The 24113-nt window shown below is 38.5% G+C and overlaps 1 protein-coding gene across 1 annotated transcript in view; it reads left to right on the forward strand.

Moving 5' to 3' along the window:
* Positions 1–24113, forward strand: part of LOC136871696 (NBAS subunit of NRZ tethering complex) — a 297103-nt gene that overhangs the window by 268443 nt on the left and 4547 nt on the right. The window contains exon 41 of the mRNA XM_068227188.1: positions 5176–5476. Coding sequence (XP_068083289.1) covers positions 5176–5466 — 291 coding nt within the window. The 3' untranslated portion in view covers positions 5467–5476. The remainder of the gene's footprint in view (positions 1–5175; positions 5477–24113) is intronic.

Genomic DNA, 24113 nt, shown 5'->3' on the forward strand with positions numbered 1-24113 from the left:
ACCGCTTCCTTCCCACTCCTAGCCCTTTCCTATCCCACGTTGCCATAAGACCTATCTGTGTCGGTGCGCCGTAAAGCAGCTTGCAAAAAAAAAAAAAAGTGTTCATATAGGTTAACCCGATGAGTCCTACGCCTGCCTATAGACAGGCTGACGCGGGCAGTCCAGAACTGCTACGCCTGTCTATAGACGGTGCGCGAGAACCCCGGTTCACTCTTGAGTGCCAGTTTGATCTCTGGCATGTTCTGCCATCTGTTGAGCATTATGTAGAATTAATTGATCACAGATTATAACTTCGGGAAATAACTTACAGAGCTTTTAGGAGACATCTGTGGAGTTCATCTGGGATGTGAACAAACACATCTTTCTAGTTGCCCTTGCAGCGATGTTATTTTGGATCAAAGACTCTTTCAGTTATTAACCACAGTGGAAAATGGTGATGGAGATGATGATTTTAATGAATTGTTAAGTGGTTTTGAAAGTGCTAATGATACAGAGAGTGCCGAAAATATTGTATGTGAGAAAGAAACAGAGTCTCCTTCTAAACGAAATAGAAAAACACGAGGAGTTCAAAAGCTATTTTATCACTATTTTCGTGGTGGATGGATTACTTTTCTACACCAGACTTTCAAGTAACTGTGACAGACTCTGCGAGCCAAGTAGTGTTTGATGACAACCCGAAAATCATTGATTTTTAAAAATCTTTTGTGCCAGTGGTGTTGGTGCAAATAGTTGAACAAATCGGTATCACAAACAACCATTTCAAAACATTGAACTATCACCACGTTCCACGTTTAGAAAGTATTTTAAAATATCAACTTGTGTACTTCTAAGAAGTTAAATGTAGAAGTTGCCTGCAGATTTTAGGAAATAATATTATTTTGGGCTCTTTTCTTTGTATGTATAAGGATAATGTATGCATGGGCACAAAAGTGTAATTTTGTTTTCTCTCAAAATAATATTGAACAGGATTTTCCATTTGCATTTAGATTTATAAAGAACCAACATTTATGAACATTTTAAGCTAATCACCCCACTGATTTAAAAATTGAGGCTTCTACAAAACAATTTACATACCAATGAAAAAACTTAGCACTGTGGTACCAAACAGTCAGCTGGTAACTTGGCACTTGAAAGGTTAAAGATGTGTCCCTTGACAATGTTCTTAATTACAAATTTAAATTTCAGTGTTAAAGACATGTTATGCATATGTTATAGTTAGCCAGCTTGCCATTCTTTACCAGTAATTATGTTATTGCTGTCTGAGATCTTAACAAAGAGATGAGATGATTTGTCACAGTAATATTGTATGATCAAGGTAGAACCTTTATAAAATACAGTAGAAGTCTGTTATAGCGAGAATTCATAACGGTGAAAAATGTACTCGTTAGAGCGTTCTTTATCATCCCTCATGAAAGGAACGTGATTTCCAACACAGATTAAGACCCCCACCACAAGAGACAGGTCGGGGAAAGTTACGCGAAAACGGGAAACAGCCTTGATTTCCGGAATTTTAGAGAGTAAATTATAGTTTCGGGAAGCAAGCCATTAGCATCAGGAAAATTCAGTTTTGCTCTCCGGTTTTCGTTGATATTGCTGAATAACCCAGTAAGCCTGTTTGTGCTTGTATTTCGCATTCTGTGTTGAGTGATGCAGCGAAGGGTAGCAAATATTTGTCATGTGATGGACTATGTAAGGATTAGGAACATAATCATGTGAAGTTGACTAGCATGGTGCATATTTCTCTTATGGCAGCCCCATTATAGATACTGAAAAAAGTCATGAAGTTTTTTATTAAAGAAGGCAAATCCAGGAAGTGGACAGGCATCCGCATCTTTCAGCGGTGGCGCTTTTGTTGAAACTTGCACCGTTGAATTTCGACTCGAGTCATTCCAAGTGTTGTCGCATTCATGATGACGGTCAAAGCAATTTCTCTCGCACATGGCCGAGTTTAACCACCAAATAATTCATGTTACACGTTCTGAGTCTCATTATGATAGCCGTATTGTAGTACAGAATGTAAAAGTTTCAAACAAATTGATTTTAAAAAAGGTATTGGAATGGTTTTTTTAAAAATAAATTTGTTTGAAACTTTTACATTAAATAATTCATGGTCGAAGAGTGTTATCTGCAATAATGCAATGATACTTTTACAGGGAAGTGCAAATGATAAAAGCTATGTACAAAATTTGTGTTAGTAGTGTGAAGACTAGTATAGAAAAAACAAAATGGTTTAAAGTTGAAAGTGGTCTCCGACAGGGAAGTGTACTGTCCCCCATACTATTCATCATAGTCATGGATGAAATTCATAAGAACATTAAACAGAGATTGGGAAGACAGGAAACAAAAGCCATGTTTGCAGATGATATAGTGATAAGGGGTGAGGATGAAACAGAAGTGCAAAAACAAGTAGATGTATTGAATCAAAAGATAGAAAAATTTGGAATGAAAGTAGGCAGAGAGAAAAGTAAAACAATAGTGATGACAATGGGAAGGAAGGAAGGAAGGAAGGAAGGAAGGAAGGAAGGAAGGAAGGAAGGAAGGAAGGAAGGAAGGAAGAGGAAAGATAAAACTGAATGGTAAAATTCTGGGAGTGGTTAAAAGTTTCAAGTATTTGGAAAGTGTGATCACAGAAGATGGAAAGATAACCAAGGAAATTGGGAAAAGAATACAATAAGCAAACAGCTTCTACCAGAGTCTAAGGGGTATTTTGTGGAACCAAGATGTCCCGAAGAAATGTAAGAAAGTATAATATTGAACCTATTATTAACCCATACAAACCTATGCAGCTGGATCGTGGACTACAACAAAATGAGAGGAGAGTGGAATACAGGCAGCGGAGAGGAAATTCCCAAGAGGCATGGAGGGTAAGACCAGAAAGGATAGAATTAGAAAGGAAGAGATAAGGAAAAGGACAGGAATCGTGAAACTTCAAGGCAGGATAGAAACAACAAAGCTAAAGTTGTATGGACATATGATGAAAATGGGAGGAGAGTGCCAAAAAAAGCTTTCTCAGAGAAGTTAACAGGAAAGAGACCACGAGGAAGACCCCGAAAAATGTGGACAGATTCAGTGTGGGAGTGCATAGAGAAGAGGGGAGTAAAACCTGAAGATGTACTTAAAAAAGGAGAAGAGTGGTGGAGAGACAGGCAGCAGTGGAGGTTATTGATTCACAACCCGACCCGGGAAGCTGGAAACAGGAAATGATGATGATGATGATGATGATGACGACGACGACGACTTTTACAGGGTCCCACTGCAAAGTTTTTTATATTTGTTATCATGTATTTTACACACCTTTTAATACATTGTTTTTATTGAATAAGCCCCAGTGGAAAAGGTTTTCATATTTGTTGTCTCATCTTTTTCGTGCCTTTTAATACTCTCATCACATCTTTAGAAACGGTAGATAGCCTATATCTTTCACTGTCCCCCTTCATACATGATGTAAAATGCATGCATATATTCATGTTGGATAGTTTTATTCCTGTATTTAATAGTGCATTTTCTCACTTAACATATTATCTTTCCTTGTCCCCTGCAGAAACGCTTAATGAGGTTTTACTGAATAAACTAACTTCCGAAATCGGTCATCCACTCTGCGCCGTATCTTGAGGTGCATAACATTCTTGCTTAATTTCAGCACATAGTTTTAAAATAAAGTGATCGTTTACTTCAGCCTTTATTTCTAATGAGTTACAGTAACTACTGCTATCGACCACGTTATGTTATTTACGCATTTATTATGAAAACATGTTCTCTTTCATTTCGAATTGTGCTTATAGAACACCAGTCGACAAGTATTACTAATCAACTCCGATATCGCCCTCGAGTTCAAATGTCGACGAGAGAGCTCGCTAGTACGGATAGCAAAAAATCTATTCCGAAGAGGATCGATCAGATTCAATATAATTGCTGGAGTGCTTAAATATTGATAATAGAAAAAATTACACACGCTTAATCGCTGTTACCGAAAGATAATAGACAGTTTAATATAGGGCAGAAAAAAGCTGTTGTTATAACAGAGTTCTCGCTATATGCCATACTCGCTATAGTGGGCTTCTACTTTTTAAAATTTTAAAACATGTGCAGAGGAAATAGATGGAGAGCAGTGTAGTAAGCACGGTAAGTTGATGTTTATATTTCATTCTTATTAGCCTTTTTATATGGACATTTATTTCCTTTTAATATGTCATGATGAGATTTACTTTGTGCTTCAAGAACTGATGATAAGTGGTTATCCTGTGAGCTGTTGTTGCATTTTTTTTTAAGATTCTCAAAAGTCCACATATTGCATGGAAGGCCTTCTCTAGTAACAGCTTTAGCAGTCAAACTGAAATTGTTTTCTTCATACCGAGTGAGTTGGCTGTGCAGTTAGGGTTGCATAGCTGTGAGCTTGCATTTGGGAGATGGTGGGTTTGAATCTGACCATCGGCAGTCCTGAAGATGGTTTTCCATGGTTTCCCACTTTCACACTAGGCAAATGTTGGGGCTGTACCTTAATTAAAGCCATGGCCTCTTCCTTCCCAATCCTAGCCCTTTCGCATGCTTGCATCGCCAAAAATCTTTAATGTGATAAAGATGTTGATTCCCATAGGGAACCTGAAATATTCCTTTAGTGTGTTAGTGCAACGTTAAACCACTCGAGTTTGGCGGGGACAGTGTATGTACCCTACATTGTAGTTATCATTGGCCACTTGTAAATAAAATTTTATTGAACTGGTTATCTAACATGTCTTTCATTTCACCCGATGTCAGGATTGTGCTGGGCAATGTTATCACGAAAAGCCGGTAAGATAGTTACTCACCTGTCTCCACCTGTATTTATTTACTGTATTTTTGTTTTTGTATGAAAATTGTACATCTTTGTCTAGATACTTCTTTTAGTTCAAAATATATCTTTCCATAACTTATATGATGCTACTTCTTTTGAACTCCCATTATGTATTATACACTAGGATACTTTTTGTTTGTATTTACAAGGGAAGATATGAATTTGACCATGAAATTTTGGTGTCGGTCAAATAATTTGGCTCCCTACTGATCAGCATATTTACGGTATATTTGTTGGAAGAATCGTGTTGTTACTCTTCCAATAGATGTAGATTTATGTTCTGTAAGCTATGAGAGACTAGCCAGTTTGAGAGCTAACTTAATTTAATTTTCATCAACTTTCAGAGCAGTGACCCGCCACTTAGTCCATGGCTGTGCTCTCTGCTGCTACAGAAGGGTCTTGTTTCATCAGTGGTGGGTACCCCAGCATATAGTCAGCTAGTTCAGCACCTTCTGAACAACACAGAAACGGCAGGCAAGCTTCCTGATGTGGACACTGTGTGTGAGCAGCTAATAGTTAGTGGGAATCCTGCAGAGGCTGGAACATTGAAGTTGCTTCACATGGGAGCACCACCTGCTCTCACAGTTTTTTCTACAGCACTGTCCCTGGCAAAGAGAATGTCTGCTGAAGAATGATATTTCCTTGGTATATAGTCTTTAATTATACTGAGAACTAGACTAATCACATTTACTATTTTAACTCCTTTTATCCATTTGTGTGATTTACATTTTAAACCAATGCTCCTCAAATTTATCTGTCTTACATATAAGCTTCAGTTATGTACCATTAAACCTGAGGGAATGCACGTGACAGAGTGAGTTGGCTTCACATTAGGAATCTTGCTTCTGTAAGCTTGTACTTGGGAGGTAGTGGGCTGAAGATGGTATACGAATTTTGCACCAGGCAAATGCTGCAACTGTATGTTAATTAAGGCCATGACCAGCACCTTATCAGTCCTAATCCTTTCCCATCCCATCGTCACCTAAAATATGCCTTTGTTGAGCGACCCTTCTGCCCCCCCTCCCTCACTCCAAAGTATATTGTGTCCAGCCTTACAATACTGTTAATATTTAATTGAATACTTAATTTCCTTTTGTTTACTCTAATATTATCATAATGTATAGAGATAATAATGTGTTCATCATCAAAAGCATAGAGATTATTAACATCTATAAAACACCTATCCAACCCTGGGTTAACAGAAATATTCAGAACATACAGCATCCTACTGTCATCCTAGGAGATTTCATCAGCCATCATATGCTCTGGGGATATAATTATACCAATTTAGATGGTGATAGTGTACTAGAATGGGCACAGGTTGAAGATGTCTTTCTTGTGTATGATGCCAAAGAAAAGGGAACCTTTCATTCCGCTAGATAGAATCAGGATTATAACCCAGACCTTTGTTTTGTTTCCAAAGACGAACAAGGTAGACCGCTCCCGTGTAGAGGGAAAGTACTGGACAATTTTCCACGAAGCCAGCATAGACCAGTTCTTTTAAAAATTGGCATTAAAGTTCCAATTGTACGACCTAACCCTGTCCCTAGGTGGAACTTCACAAAAGCTAATTGGGATTCTTTCACCAGTGAGATGGAACACAATATCAAATGGATACCACCTGTTCTTGAAAATTATACACATTTTACTGGACTGATATGCACTATAGCAAAAAAGCACATCCCCAGAGGATTTAGGAAAGAATATATCCCAGGATGGAGAGCAAAGTGTAATGAACTATATGAAGAATATCAACTCAGCAATCAGACAGAGGTCACTGATGAATTACTACACTGTTTAGACTCTGCCAGGAAGGAGAAATGGGATACTTTGACATCTAGTATGAACGTCCAACATTCCAGCAGGAAGGCATGGTCCCTGCTTAGGAAGCTGGACAGTAGTACCCCAAACTACTGTAGCAAGACCTCAAAAATTAAGCCCGAACAGGTAGCAAGAAGAATTGTTGGCTTCGCCAAACATCAATAGACACAAACAAGAATGAAACAAAACGAATCATAAATGAGATGAAGACCAGTCTATCTAGAGCAGAAACAAACTCTCGGTTTTTAGAAGACTTCTCTGTCTTGGAGGTTTCTCGTGCTCTGAAGAAAACAAAATCAGGAAAAGCAGCGGGCTTGGACTGTATCTACCCTGAATTTCTGAAACACTGTGGTCTTGGAACTCTGGAATGCCTTGCCAAATTCTTTAGTGATGTTTTAAGGAAAGGAAGACTTCCATCTCTTCTTAAAAGAACTAAAATTGTTGCCATACTAAAACCTGGTAAAAGCAGCTGCAGCACAGAAGATTACCAACCTATTGCCCTACTGAATATCTGCTATAAACTGTTAGATTCATTTATAACAGACTATTAGCTACTATACTACAGCACATCCCAGTCGAACAGGCAGTTTCAGACCTGAAAGAAGCGGCTGCGATCAGGTTTTAGCACTAGCCACTTATATTGAACTGGGCTTTGAAGAAAAACAGAAAACCATTGCAGTGTTTGTAGACCTGTCGTCAGCGTACGATACAGTATGGCGGAAAGGAATGATCCTGAAGTTTCTGAAAATCATCCTTGCAAGATATTAGCTTCATTGCTCAGCAACATGCTCAGCAACTGACTAATTGAAGTACACCTAAATGATAACAAAAGCAGGTCCTATAGGTTAAACGATGGATTACCAAACGGCTCAGTCCTTGCTCCACTTCTCTTAAATCTCTACACTGCAGATCTTCCACTTACAGCTTGCAGGAAGTTCATATATGCTGATGACATAGCCTTGACAGTCCAGACAGACTTTGATACTGCTGAAACAATTCTCACTCAAGATCTCCTAACACTGGACAGCTACTTTAACACTTGGTGATTGAAACCCAACACCAGCAAAACAGAGGTCAGTGCCTTTCATCTCGATAATAGGAAGGCCCACTACATTCCTCAAGTACAATTCAGTGGTCATCAGCTAAAGTATTCCCTCAAGCAAGATATGTGGGTGTTGTGCTGGACTGCTCTTTGACATACAAAGAGCATCTCTGCAGAACAGCAGCTAAAATCAGAACACGTAACAACATCCTTCACATACTCTGTGGTACAAGTTGGGGAGCAACTGCGACTGTTCTTTGTACAACTGCTCTCGCCTTAGTATACTTGGTTGCTGAATATTGTAGTCTCGTATGGATCAACAGTGCACACGTAGGAAAAGTTGATGTCCAGTTAAACGATACAATGAGGACAATATCAAGTACTCTCAAATTCATACCACTCAAGTGGCTACCAGTGTTATCCAGCGTTCATCCTCCACACCTTAGAAGGCTAACAGCTCTAAAAAAGGAATGGTTAAAATGTACTGCAAATGATTTTTTACCCATACATCAGGACTGCTATCCTCAGAAGCAAGGGAGATTAAAATCTCAACATCCCTCGTGGCAACTAGGCAAGAGGTTGATTGAATCAAAGTACAACATGGACAGAACTTGGCAGGTAGAATGGACTACATCAAACACTGATCAGCTAGGACTGATCACCGATCCCTGCAGGAAACCCCCTGGTTTCGATCTCACAAGAAGGGTACGGATGTCTCTGTACAAAGTGCGGACCGGCCATGTAAGATGTAACTTCTGGCTACACAAGTGGGGTAAACTCTTAGCCCTCACTGTGATTGTGGTGATGCAGTGCAGACAATTCATCATATTGTGACGGAATGCCCATTATGGTCCTTCAACGGAGGATATGAAGACCTTCAGAATGCAAGTGATGATGCAGTGAAGTGGATTACTTCTCTGGACATTGAATTGTGATTTTTAGTGATCATGAGTGGATATTACTAGATATTTATTACTTGTATGTAGTTTTACCTTCATATTTGTAACCGTATCCTCTGCATGCCATATGAAATAATAATAGTGTATAGAGAAATAGTGCTGACTCACTTCTCTTCCATGAGCCGGTCGCAGCACTGTGCTAGTGTGTAGCTGGGCTGGGCTGTGAAACATCATGCGCTTCCTCGCGCTCTAATCGATGGCTGGAGTGATTGAAATCCTTCAATATACAGTAATGTTGTATAAAATGTACCAAACAAACTAGCAACTAGGTGTGTAAACACCCAAAATAATACTATAGTATTATTATTTATTTTACACCCACATTGGAGCACTGAAATCAATCTATATACAATACAGTCAAGTCTTATGAATATTGGTTACAAATTTGGTTGATGTTTCTTCTTTTGTTCCCAGAAATGTTTCATTCTCTCTGACCTGGCTGCCCGTTCTTCGTCAGTTATGTTGTACTGTTTGCGTGTATAGGTCTTCAGTTTAAGTCTCACGTCGTTATTTCTCAGGATCTTTTTCTCTTCTCTGTTTTCAATTTGTTGAATTGTCAAGCCTAATTCATTTAAATCTTCTTGGACTTCTTTGAACCAGTGATTTTTAGTTTTACTTTTCCAAAAGTAGTTGAATAAAAGTTTGAGTATCCTAGTCTCTGGTAGTCGTAATATGTGACAGAAAAAAGCAACTCTTCTTTTCCGCATTGTATCTATTATAGACTCAGTCTCCTGGTATACAACTTCATTAGGTAGTAATCGCCATTGTCCATCTACTTGGTGTTTTTTGTTTAGAATTGTTCTAATGATTCATCTATCTATTTTCTGTAATTTATCTGTAGTTGATTTCATATTCAAATTGAATAAGGTTTCACTAGCATAGGTTGCTTCAGGCTTAATAACGGAGTTGTAGTGTTTAAATTTTGCATTTATCAAGAGAGATTTCTTCTTGTAGGTTGGCCAAGTAATGTGTTGTGCTTGTTTTAATTTGGTAATTCTATTTTCAACTGATATTTTCTCTTTTAATTTCCAAGTTATAATCTCTCAAAGATATTTAAATTTATTAACAACCTTAATTTGTTTGTTATTAGTCAGTGTGATAGGTGATGTTTCCACTGTAAAGGATGGCATCATTTCCGTCTTTTCAAAGGAGATTTGTAATCCAATTTTTGCTGCTTTTGTTCTAATTCTTCAATTTGGAGTAAAGCCTCTTCCACACTACTTGCAAGTAGCACAAGGTCATCTGCAAATGCTAGACAATTGAGTTTGATATTTTTGCCAATCTTGATGTTTGGCTGACATTTTGTAGACCATTCTTGCATGACTTTCTCCAATGCACAGTTAAACAGTATTGGTGAAAGACCATCCCCCCTGTCGAAGTCCAGTCCGGATTTTAAATAATTGTTTTTAAATGAATAGTTGCATACCCAGCAGAAAATAGTTGTGTGAAAGTTTAGAAAGTTTCTGGGTTGACATAGCAGATTTTGAAGCTTGGAGTTCCCTGCTAATTTCTTTCATATGGAAAATAATAGACACCTTATATAATGGAACACCAATTTCTTATATTGCGAACAGCATCCTACATCTCAGGACCAAATCACAATCTTACCTACACTGTCTGAGCGCTACAAAGGATGTCATTCCACATTTTATGTTTATAATGTAACCTTAAAAAATATTAACTCAAAGACCTTATGACATCCTTATTATAATCTACTTTACTGGCGAGCAGTCAGATTTGATTAGTGAAAAAAGTGAGATAGATTTGTTTTCAGTTCTCAGTTTCTTCCAGACAACAAGGCTTGTTTCTAGGCAATTAAACACATTGCAATAAATGCAAATGTAGGAAATTACCGTATTTATGCGAATAATCTCCGCATATTTTTAAAAAAAAATTTGAGACACGAAATTGGGGTGTGGGTTTTATTTGCGTCAAGGTTGCCAACACACTCCTGGCTCATCTAGTTTTCGATGCTGAGTGTACAGTTATGCTTTGTGCAACCGTAGATGGAAGAAAACTGTCGCCTTATGTCATATTTAAACACAAAACAATTCAGACTTTTAAATCTAAACTGACTTTACATTTTTTTAAATAGTACCATAGCACCTTAACAATCTCCAAAGAGTCTGTCAATTTCCTTATCTTGGTTCAATAATCGAAGATAAAAGTAGCTGCGAAAAAGAAATCAAACGTCGCATCATTCTAGGACGTACAGCTATGGCAAAATTAAAGAAGATCTGGCAAGAAAGAGCAATATCTATGAATACAAATAAAAGGTTAGTCCATTCGCTTGTGTTCTCAATCTTCCTGTATGGATGCGAAACTTGGACCATGACAACTAAAGACAGGAACCGAATCAATGCCTTTGAAATGTGGTGTTGGAGAAGGATGTTGTGAATACCGTGGATAGCCGGGCGATTAAATGATTCTGTCATCCATGAAATTGGAATACAAGAAAGTTTATGCCAAGTTGTGTACCAGAGAATCCTGCAATTCTTTGGTCACATTATGAGAAGAGAGGATGACAACCTGGAAAAATTAATTGTTCAAGGAAAAGTTTCTGACACGAGGACGGGTCACAAAAAGATGGATTGATCAAGTAAGAGAGATCTTGGACTTACCATGGAGAGTTACTGTCCAGAAAACGCAAGTACGTCAGAATGGTATCAGCTTATAAAAGAAACAACAAAGTCCTTGGGTCAACGATACACAGTCATGAGTGGAACGACTGGAGAGAGAGAGAGACCGTATTTTACAGAATAATTTAAATTCAAAATTTCTCTGCGTCACGATAGAACGCGTCTTCCAGAACGTGCAGAGGTAGCTTTCCGCACTTTCACTCACTTCGATGTGTCTATAGTGTGTTTCATAGTTGAAAATAGAGTGATCTCATGATTCTTTTGTATTCAGCATTTTAAGGAATGCCACAATATCACGTAACAGGCAGTACGCGGAAAAGCAGAATCCGCGAGAGTTGGCATTTCTGAATTACAAGATGGCTGTTAATTCGAAATCACGTAATTGGAAGTCCAATTTCTGTATTACAAAGACTTCGAATTAACAAAGTTTTACTGTATCGCAAAACTTAACATCAGATTTCGCCGGTGTGTTTATTCCAAGTGTTTACATTGCACGAAAAGAATTATCCACCACCGGTCGTACTATTGTCCAGTAACCGTCTAACTAATAAAAAGTCCGTATACAGTTGTTTAACACTTTTATAGTTATACAGTGAATAAACCCTGTATACGCATTGTGTATTTTTCTTACTAATAAACTTGGTGTACGCATTGTATTACTATACAGCACGTATACACTCGTTCCAAGTCTTAGGAATCTCTTGCAGTTCACTGACGTATTTCGCACATTCACCGCCTTTGTGATCACTTCTGCTTGTTATGTACGAACAAAACTTTCCGCAAAGTTGCGCAGTAGCACGGCATATCGAAAAGGCAGTGGCAACACAAAGTGAGACAGCTGGAAATTGGCTTATATTGATATCAACATTTCTTCAGCTTGCTTGTGTAATGAACACCATGAAAGAAATGGAAAAGCTTAAGAAAAGATCAAGAACTCCTAACTGAAATAGTACGGAAAACATAAGCAATTGTAATTGAATCAGTGTATTGAAAAGCGTACACATTCCAAAATCCTTACTTCTCAGGAGAAAGGAAAAACCGTTTTGTAGCTAAAAGAAAAGTTTGATCAAAAAAGTTTCTATTAGGCATTTATACATCATATATCAGTGCATTCAACTACAAAGTATGGATATCATATTATGTACGGTTTTCAAGTTATACCATTTTTTATGTCAAGGAATATGTCCCTTTTTATACTCAAATTTGAATAAGATCTTTGTAGAGGCAGATAACGTATAATAAACTCATAATTCCAAAGTCTATTAAGCAGTAACACATTATTACACAAAAATTCGCCCAACCATAATTTTTTTTATAGTTATTAATTGACATTCCGTCTCTTTAAAAGTGTTTTACTGTAGGAAGATGTCTAGCCTCCATAACCCCTAAATTGTGTATGTTTTCTATGTTTAAAATATCGTGAAGAGCTTCAACGTTATCACCCATTCCTTCAATGTCGAATTGATAAGTCGAATATTTCACCATGATTATATTACTGCAGACAGTAAAAACCACAAAAATAAACTGCTCACTCCTTTCTTTTTCCGCTTCTCGCTGCTATACAACGCTTATACAAGGGTCCTAGTCTGTATAAGCAATTCAATGAATAACTATAATAGATGTAAACACACGAGGTTTATACACAGTTTATTAATAACGAACTTCACATAAACGGTGTATAAATCTTGTATAAAAGTTATACACCATTTATTAGTAAGATGGTAAAAAGAGACCACGTGTGAGAAGTGTTTTAGACGAACATCGGAATGTGCCAGTGTATCTGTTTCAAAAAATTATCCACCACCAAGTAAAAAGAGATCGCGTGTGAAGTGTTTTAGACCTGGTGTGTCACGAATTTGTAATTTAGGAGAGGATTCTAGTGATGCAAGAAACGACGAATCTTCACATCTACAGGGAACTGAGCCTATTGCAAGTTCAGATTAATGAAATATCTGTCACATAAGTAGGCCTACTTGCTAATTTTCATGAAAAATATATTTCTTAGCAGTGATAATGTATTTTTATCATCTCAGGCAAAGCAGCTATATCTGTAAATTTACATGTTCATTATGGTTCATGTTTGTGGGTTACTGTAGTCACGTCCTAGTTCATGAACCATGGGCAACAGCCGAGTGGCCTAGTAAGTGGTCATGAGAGTCGGGCTACCAGTTGCTATGGAATGGGAGAGGGCATCTCGGACATATTCTGAGTCATGGCCCTCCTTGTGCTCAGGCGGCTAAAACTATACAATTCACCGGTGGTCCATAACCTGTTAGAGGAGAGATCTTCACTTGGACTATATGCAAGTAGGGTAGCATCCTGCTTCATGAATTTACGGAGCTCAGAACATTTTAAGCAAGCCTCGGACCTATGGGAGTAACGGAGTCCCACTCCCATTTGACAGGCGAGGGACTCCTTGGAAACAACTTGGCGAACGAAATGGAATTTGATGGGGAGTTATCAATATTAATGGGGCTTATGGAAGAAAGAAGTAGAACTGGCTGAGTCAGCAAAGATGATGCATTTGGATGTGCTAGGAGTAAGTGATATTCGGGTAAGGGGAGATAACGAGGAAGAGATAGGTGATTATAAGTGGACTTGACGGGTGTTAGAAATGGAAAGGGCAGAGTCTGAGGTAGGGCTCTTTATCAAGAATACCATTGCACGCAACATAGTTTCTGTTAGGCACGTAAATGAGCGAATGATGTGGGTAGATTTGTCAGTTGGTGGAATTAGGACTAGAATTGTGTCCGTGTATTCACCATGTGAGGGTGCAGATGAGGATAAAGTTGACAAGTTTTATGAAGCATTGAGTGACATCGTGGTCAGGGTCAACAGCAAGGATAGAATAGTGCTAATGGGCGATTTCAATGCGAGAGTTGGGAATAGAACTGAAGGGTACAAAAGGGTGATTGGTAAATGTGGGGAAGATATGGAAGCTAATGAGAATGGGAAGCGTTTGCTGGACTTCTGTGCTAGTATGGGTTTAGCTGTTACGAATACATTCTTCAAGCATAATACTATTCACCGCTACACATGGGAGGCTAGGGGTACTAGATCCATAATAGACTATATCTTAACCCACTTCAAATTCAGGAAATCTGTTAGGAATGTGAGAGTTTTCCGGGGATTTTTCGATAATACAGACCACTATCTGATCTGTAGTGAACTAAGTATCTCTAGGCCTAGGATAGAGAAAGTGAAATCTGTCTGCAATTGAATAAGGGTAGAAAATCTCCAGGACGAGGAAGTTAGACAGAAGTACATGGATATGATTAGTGAGAAGTTTTGAACAGTGCACAGTAAGCAGGTTCAGGATATAGAAAGAGAATGGGTGGCATACAGGGATACTGTAGTAGAAACAGCAAGTGAATGCCTAGGGACGACTATGTGTCAAGACGGAAAAAAGCGAACTTCTTGGTGGAATGATGAAGTGAGAGCAGCTCGTAAATGTAAAAAGAAGGCTTATCAGGAATGCAGACAGGGAATTGTACATAGATGAAAGAAACAGAGCGAAACAAATAGTTGTTGAATCCAAGAAGAAGTCTTGGGAAGATTTTCGTAATAACTTAAAAAGGCTAGGTCAAGCAGCAGGGAAACCTTTCTGGACAGTATTAAAGAATCTAAGGAAGGGAGGGAAAAAGGAAATGAACAGTGTTTTGAGTAATTCAGGTAAACTCATAATAGATCCCAGGGAATCACTGGAGAGGTGGAGGGAATATTTTGAACATCTTCTCAATGTAAAAGGAAATCATCCTGGTGGTGTTGCGAACAGCCAAGCTCATGGGGAGGAGGAAAATGATGTTGGTAAAATTATGCTTGAGGAAGTGGAAAGGATGGTAAATAAACTCCATTGTCATAAAGCAGCAGGAATAGATGAAATTAGACCTGAAATGGTGAAGTATAGTGGGAAGGCAGGGATGAAATGGTTTCATAGAGTAGTAAAATTAGCATGGAGTGTTGGTAAGGTACCTTCAGATTGGACAAAAGCAGTAATTGCAACTATCTATAAGCAAGGGAACAGGAAGGATTGCAACAACTATCAAGGTATCTCATTGATTAGTATACTAGGCATAGTATTCACTGGCATCATGGAAGGGAGGGTGCAATCAGTCATTGAGAGGAAGTAGGATGAAACCCAGTGTGGTTTCAGACCACAGAGAGGCTGTCAGGATCAGTTTTTCAGTATGCGCCAGGTAATTGAAAAATGCTACGAGAGGAATAGGTGTTGGGGTTATGTTTCGTAGATCTAGAGAAAGCATATGACAGGGTACCGAGGGAAAAGATGTTCGCCATACTGGGGGACTATGGAATTTAAAAAATCAATCAAAGGTATTTATGTTGACAATTGGGCTTCAGTGAGAATTGATGGTAGAATGAGTTCTTGGTTCAGGGTTCTTACAGGGGTTAGACAAGGCTGTAATCTTTCACCTTTGCTGTTCGTAATTTACATGGATCATCTGCTGAAAGGTATAAAATGGCAGGGAGGGATTCAGTTAGGTGGAAATGTAGTAAGCAGTCTGGCCTATGCTGACGACTTGGTCTTAATGGCAGATTGTGCCGAAAGCCTGCAGTCTAATATCATGGAACTTGAAAATAGGTGCAATGAGTATGGTATGAAAATTAGCCTCTCGAAGACTAAATTGATGTCAGTAGGTAAGAAATTCAACAGAATTGAATGTCAGATTGGTGATACAAAGCTAGAACATGTCGATAATTTCAAGTATTTAGGTTGTGTGTTCTCCCAGGATGGTAATATAGTAAGTGAGATTGAATCAAGGTGTCGTAAAGCTAATGCAATGAGCTCGCAGTTGCGATCAACAGTATTCCGTAAGAAGGAAGTCAGCTCCCAGACGAAACTATCTTTACATCGGTCTGTTTTCAGACCAACTTTGCTTTACGGGAGCGAAAGCTGGGTGGACTCAGGATATCTTATTCATAAGTTAGAACTAACAGACATGAAAGTAGCAAGAATGATTGCTGGTACAAACAGGTGGGAACAATGGCTGGAGGGTACTCGGAATGAGGAGATAAAGGCTAATTTAGTAATGAACTCGATGGATAAAGCTGTACGCATAAACCGGCTTCGGTGGTGGGGTCATGTGAGGCGAATGGAGGGGGATAGGTTACCTAGGAGAATAATGGACTCTGCTATGGAGGGTAAGAGAAGTAGAGGGAGACCAAGACGACGATGGTTAGACTCGGCTTCTAACGATTTAAAGATAAGAGGTATAGAACTAAATGAGGCCACAACACTAGTTGCAAATCGAGGATTGTGGCGACGTTTAGTAAATTCACAGAGGCTTGCAGACTGAACGCTGAAAGGCATAACGGTCTATAATGATAATGTATGTATGTATATATTTGCGTGAAGACCACGTGACCTCGCGGAGTAATACGAAATGTTTGTTTATGATTACGTTACGCTTTCGACGGAAGGAATTTTAGTTAATTTCTTTTTTTTTTTCTGCAAAATGAGCCTTCCTAAAATGAGGGTGCGGGCATTATTTGTCGGTGGGTATTATTCGGGTAAATACTGTAATTACAGAAGAATGGTCATTATAAGCGAAAGGATGCACAATCCCAAGCAGCGTTTCAAGGATCTTGTTTAAGTTTATATGTTAAAATATATTTGTACCCCCTGTGGGTGGGGGATGTAGATGAAGAATTCACCCATGGTATCCCCTGCCTGTCGTGAGGGGTGACTAAAAGGGGGGATCAAGGGATGATCAAATTAGAACCACATAACTACTTGTGATTAGTACCACCACGCGGGGAACACCATGGGTCGCTTTTACTTGCGCGTAGCACCACTATGTTGGGTACCAAATAGGTTTGTGATTAGTAGCAAACGAGAGCGCGACGGCTTTTACAGTACCTGTTATTAGTAGCACTATATGAGCGACACCATGGGATGAGGGAACCCATGGTTCTGGCTTGCCTATGATTAGTACCCACTATATGAGGAACACCACAGGATGGTAGGAGTCCCTGTGGTTAGTACCCTTATGTGATGAACACCATAGGTTTGTGTTGCCTGTAAATGGCGCCGCAATGTGCGGAACAGCATAGGTCTGTAATACATGTGCGAATTTTATTACCTGTGAGTAGTACCATAATTTGTGGTATACCATGAATCTATGCTACTCTTGATTAGTGCCGCAACATGACAAATACCATGGACCTACTTTCGTAGCGATAAGTACCATTGTGAGGGGCCGCTGACTTGGATTTTGGACCCCTTTTGAGTACAAGTATCATTGATTCAATAATGCGCTATAGAAGCAGTCCCTTGGTCAGTAATACTATTGTTCTATGCCAGCTTCTCTGCATGTGAGGCACTGTGGGTCGGTTCCACTGATCGTTTTAAATTCATATCCATCCATCCACTCATTCTTTGTCCTCACGTTTTGAATTGTGGTCAGTGGATGTTTTTGGGCTTTTTATTTGTCATTTCATTTTGTCTCATTTCGTACCATTAGGGGCTGATGACCTGGATGTTAGGCCCCGTTAAACAACAAACATCATCATCATCATCATCAGCAGCAGCAAAATATATTTGTACAGTTTGTCCCAGAGCAGTTCAATTAACTGCAAGGTACACTGAATATACACCATTAGTAATTACATGATTGTCAAAGCGAAGCAAGGTCATCTCCGTACAGACCATGAAGGCCTTTGGAGAGGAAGGTAAAAACTTCTACTATCCGTAAACTTGGCACTTGGTGGGATAGAATGGTTAGCTCTATAGCTCTCTGCCCGGCTACCTTTGCTCCCAGAAATTAACCTGGTACTCATTTTTGGTGTAGGCTGAGTGAACCTCAGGGCCCTATGCACCTCCAGAAGTGGAAATCTTGTTTCTTACATTTTCGACTTCCTGACGGGGAATTGAACCCACGTCTTTTCGGTTGAACCAAGCACGCCTTTACCGCCTTGGCCAGGCAGCCCCTGCTTACATGGTTGTAGATGATGTAAAACTATTGCTAGTAGTCTTCAGGAGATGGAGAAAATTACATAGAGTTTTGTGGGAGTTTGATCTTTGTACAGCATTTTAGAAAGTATAATTGAATTTAATGTGATACTCCACTTAAATCTCTCATGAATTATTTTGTTTGCTAAGATCCTTCGAAATCCTTGGATCCTGTTTCTTGAAAATATTTTCTTCCATCAGCAACATTCTTACTGAAGATTTGGAAAGCAAGTTTTGAGTTAATTTTTTGGAATGAAGAAGGATGTAAATTTTTCATAAGCTTGGGATAGGCTCTAAATCCTGATGATCACATGACTTACAAATACTTAGTATCAGTTTCATAGAGGTTCCTACAGAATTTGAAATTTACATTTTCACTTTCAGTCTTGTTGCCAAAAGATTATTTGAACCTGCAGTGCAAAGATTGGGGAAGTGATATACAGTAGAAGTCCGTTATAGCGAGAATTCATAACAGCGAAAAATTTACTTGCTATAGCGGATTGTCATTATATCCGATTTTTGTATAAAAGTTGGAATCCCCCCCTACACATTAAAATCGGTATGAAACGGCGATCAGTTTGTTCAAAACTTATGTTTCCGCAGATGATATCCACACTACGGCTTATTTGTTTGTTATTTTTTAAATCCGATACTACGTGAAAGTGTATGTTTAATTTAATTCTGAAAAAAGTATAGGCCTAGTACCGTATTTCTCCTAATCCAAGACATACTGCACTTTTTCCTTCAAAAAAATTTTAATCGGGCTCAAAAAGTACTTTGTAAAATCATATGAATGCATTCGTTGTACAGTAGGCCTACGCATTTTTAGGCTATTTTTAGACGCCGAACATTGGCTTTCGTCATGGCGTATTTTTTTTTGCAGCTGCACAATTATTCTTTATTTCCATAGGTTTAAGGACCATTAACTTAAAATTGGCATAATACCGAAAAGAACCCGTTGAAAATTTGCCTGCAATACCTATTCCATGCGTCTCTACTATACGACAATCCATCAGGAAATTATTCTTGCTGTCTATAAAACTGTTACTTTTACTCAGTTTCAGATATAACCAGCTACCGCTGCACGCACGTGTCGCTTGACGGGTTCTGTCAAATTCAGCAGCTAGCGATGTATAGGCCTAATCGCGGACGTTGAAAGTCAACAAACGAGTTTATTGCGCAACGGTATGGTCATTCCGCCCTTGTGTTTTTCGTGCACATACCTCGCAATTTCATCTTCGGCTTTTTTAAAGCATCCTTGTTGCGGACCACTGAATGCATTTTTTGTACAGTACGCGTTTCTTCAGCTCTTTGTCCTCACGCTAACTCCATTGACTGTAGTTAGGCTTATGCTATATTTTCTTGCGGCTGCACAATTATTCTACATTTCCGAGTGTTTAATAACCATCAACTTAAAATTGGCATCATAATATCGACGAGAACCCATTGAAAATTTGCCAGCAATACCTTTTCCACGTATCTTTACAATATGACTATCCATAACGAAAATATTCCTGCTGTCTATAAAACTTAATTTTACTAAGCGTCAAGTACAATAGATGCGTTATAACTCTGCCACTGAGTAGCCATGGCCTTTCTAAGAATTCGAAGGCTCGCGTGTTTTGATGTCATTCTGCAGATTGGAGAAACGTTTTTGTGGTGGCTAATAGAACGTCATTCTCTCTTTACTATTTCCCGAGATCCAGTGATGTACTGTACATCCGGTTGTTGCGGCTAGCAATGTATAATAAAGAAGCGGTCATTTATTGTCAACGAGTTTTGTGTGTGTGTGCACATGCGGGGGTGAAAAGAAGCAAGGTGGTTACCGCGTTAGTTGCCAATGGTATCCATTAACTTACTGTTAGGCCGCGAATGCAAGACAACCCTTAGTTTTCACGAGATTCAGAGGGAGAAAAAAAACTTCTTGGATTCGGAGAAATGCGATGTCACTCCAAAGGTTTCTGTGGCAAACACTTCAGTTTTTTCTTCAAATGGCGTTTTCTATCCTAACCATATATGTTTCATGAAAACATATTTATAACGCATGTAGAGAGGTTCTCGCTAAAAATTGACATATAAATAGCCTTTCCGAAATTTAACTAGACACGAGAAGATATGAACTATCCTCTGAAATCAGTGATGTACTCTGCCATATCTTGAGGTGCATCACATTTTTACTTAATTTCCATCTATAACATAAAATTAAGATATCGTTTACTTCAGTCTTAATTTTGAACGAGTTAACAACTGCTATCAGCCACGTTATTTACGCATTTATTACAAAAATGTGTTATCCTCTTTCATTTCAAATTTTCTTTAGAGAACAGCAGTCAGCGGGTGTTACTAATCAACTCCAACATTGCCTTTGAATGTCGACGAGAGAGCTCACAAATGCACATAGTAAGAAAACTGTACCATACCGAAGATATTCAATCGCATGTTGTTGCAAACGTTTCAGTTTCCTTGTTCAAAGAGCGTCACCTATCCTAACTTAACTGTATTATAATATGTACGATGAAAACACACTTCAAGCGCCAGTAGAGAAATGATAACCTTCTCGCTATAAATTTTCATAATAGATTTTCCATAATTTAATCAGACGCGAGAAAATATAAACTAACCTCTGAAATCAAAGCACTCTGCCGTATCTTGAGGTGTATCCCATTCTTACTTAATTGCAGTATTTGGCCTAAAAATTATGCGGTTGTTTAGTCAGCCTTAATTTTTAACGAGTTAACAACCTTTATCGGACACGTTACTTATGTATTTATTACGAAAATGTCTTCTCTTTCATTTAGAATTTTCTTTATGGAACAGCAGTCGACGGGTATTACTAATTGACTCCGACATCACCTTTGAATAATACCAATATAAATGATCCGTTATTGGACATTATAAATTTTCCAGCTAACTCATTCCTAATTGCCAGCGTTTCACCCTCGTGTGCTAGGCTGGGCTCATCAGTTGGTACCTAGCACACCTACCAAGATGCATGGCTAGTGCATACCGTGGAGGCCACTGCATAGGCTAATTGGAGCCACCGGCAGTGCCAATGCACTATGAGAGACTTTGTCCCATTACCAAAAATTGATGCCTGCTTGGCCATCAGATGATATAGGTGTTGAGTCCCATAGGGAATCTGAAATATTTCTTCCGAATGAGTAAATTTATAATACCAATATAAATGGTCCGTTATTGGACATTATAAATTTTCCAGCTAACTCATTCCTGGTTGCCAGCGTTCCACCCCCGTGTGCTAGGCTGGGCTCATCATTTGGTACCTAACACACCTACCAAGACGCATGGCTAGTACATATATAAGTAATAATAATAACAACGTAAACGTTTCCACCTTTTCAATACTAAAATATATTCACAAAATTATAAATTACACGGTACTAGTTTCGACCCATCTAGGGGTCATCATCAGCCGTATTGGAGCAAAGATCACTTTTGGCGAAATCCTAAGAAAATGTTATTTTAAAGAATAACAAGTGAAATGAGATGTTATTATGGTAATAGTTAATAATACAAGGAATATACATACTAAGAGGTTTTTAACAAAGATTAAAGTATAAATGGGGTGTTGTAAAAATTATAATCATGGAAATCAGTAAGTTCTTGTATTGAAATGACATATATAAAATTATATATGGCTTAGGAAGAGGGCTTAAGGTGGGGCTGAAGGGTGCGGGAGAAAGTGTAATTGTCTTGGAAAAGTACCTTTGATTAAATTTAGGATTGAGTTTAGGTTGGCTGCATTATTGTTTCTGAGGAAAGTGATAAATAGATCGAAGAGTATGTTGGGTTTCTCTGAGATTTCATTGAGATTGTGACTGGCATTAAAGTATTGGTCTAGGTGTATGTAGTAATTTTCCATTATGTTGAGTAAAGGGTCCAGTAGAATCCAAGCTACTGAAATGAGATTCATTAGAACCATGAACCAAACTACCAGAAAGGACAAGATCAGAAATGAAGTGAATAGGAAAGTAGCTGGTATCAAGGTTCCTATTACCATTGTCATAAAGAAATGCAGACTTCAGTGGTATGGGCACATAATGAGAATGAACAGGGAAAGATCTTCCAGAAAATATTTTGACCTTAATCTCATAGGAAGAAGACCACAGGGAAGACCAAGAAAACGCTGGATAGAGAGACTGTGAGGTCAGATGTGGTGGAGGGAGAACACAAATGCTAGGATGTACTGGAACAGACGATGTATGAAGACAGAAGGAGATCGCGAGTGCTTGTACACCACACCTGGAAAACTGGAGTTGAGAAATGATGATGATGATTACTTGTGCATTGGCAATGAGTCGATTTATGTTTCTTTTCTGGCTTTGGCCGTGTTGAGATTAATCTCAGTTTGAACTAATTTATGATCAAGATTTTTAATTTGCCCTTTTTAGAAAAACATCTTGTTTTAAGAGATATAATTCAGCTGAATGAGAAGAATTGGGTTCAGCATGTACGTACTGTCATTTTCTTCACCGTTTGAGTTACATTTTACTAACTCGTCTGACTTGATTTTATCTTAAAGTCTTGTAGGGTTTTTTTTTTTAGCAGTTCTTGTACCGGTACCATTGGTCGGTCACGAGACTTCGTCAGAACCTATAAGCATTTTGGCAAGTTAGGGAATATGACGAACTGCTCCTAGTTCCAGTTTCCAACACACCTTTTCACATTCCACTGTAAAAGAATGTTTTTATAATCTACTCTTCACTGAAGTGTGTACCATATCACAAACTCTTTTGTCTGGAAGTTCCATGCAATCATCTTAGCCCACTTTTCAAACTCACCCTTGTCATTAGATGTTCTCAAAAAGGCATCTGTTAGTAGCTTTTCAACCATATCCTGATTTGCAGTGTGGGATAAAACACGTCTGTATGTTAGTTCTCTACTGTAATTTTAAAATAGTTCCTTAAAATGAACACTCCTACCTTTCCCCTTGCACTTTACTTCCTCATTATGTGTATTGTAATACTTGGCATAGGAGCAACTATAGGTACATACGTTTTAGATTGTGTAAGTTGTCAATTGTGCTTTAACATGCACAAAATTATTTCACTCCTCAAAGATTACACATTCAAAATACAATGTTGTACCAAGTTTTTTTAATTTTTCAGCAAACATACTAACTGAAAACTCACATCCACGAATAAGGCTTATAAGGCTGTCTATAGTCGTATTTATCTTGGTTGTGAAGGAGTGAAAGTCGAAGGTATATTAATGTTGATTAGAGCTTTTTGGTGTAAAGATGAAAGCAAGATAAATACGACTATAGACGGCCGAATACCTTTCCTTGCTCCCACAACTACTCAAAGAAGACTGTTATCTTATTTTAACACGTTCGACTTTAACTCCTTCAAGCCAGTTAAATACGACTATAGACAGCTGAACAGCTACTTAAAGAAGACTGTTCTCTTATCTTAACACACGAAATTAACATCTTTAGCAGTCTAGCAGTTTTACTTTTTCTTATCCTCCAATAGGAATACCTATTCAAGGAAACACATTTCTTTCCGTGGTTTCCCATTTTCACACCAGGTAAATGCCGGGGCTGTACCTTAATTAAGGCCACGGCCGCTTCCTTCCAATTCCTAGGCCTTTCGTATCCCATCGTCGCCATAAGACATCTGTGTCGGTGCGACGTAAAGCAAATAGCAGAAAAAATAAAATTTAAAAAACCCACATTTCTACTTCATTTATAAAGATTGAGCTGTTTATTGCTCTACCTCAACAAGTTTTGGGCGCATTGACTCAGCACTCCGGAGAGTGTAATCAAGGAAACACATTTCTACATTATAAAGATTGAGCCGTTTATTGCTCTACTCTCAACAGGTTTTGGGCG

This window comes from Anabrus simplex, chromosome 4 (assembly GCF_040414725.1).
Source record: "Anabrus simplex isolate iqAnaSimp1 chromosome 4, ASM4041472v1, whole genome shotgun sequence".
Lineage (NCBI taxonomy): Eukaryota > Metazoa > Arthropoda > Insecta > Orthoptera > Tettigoniidae > Anabrus > Anabrus simplex.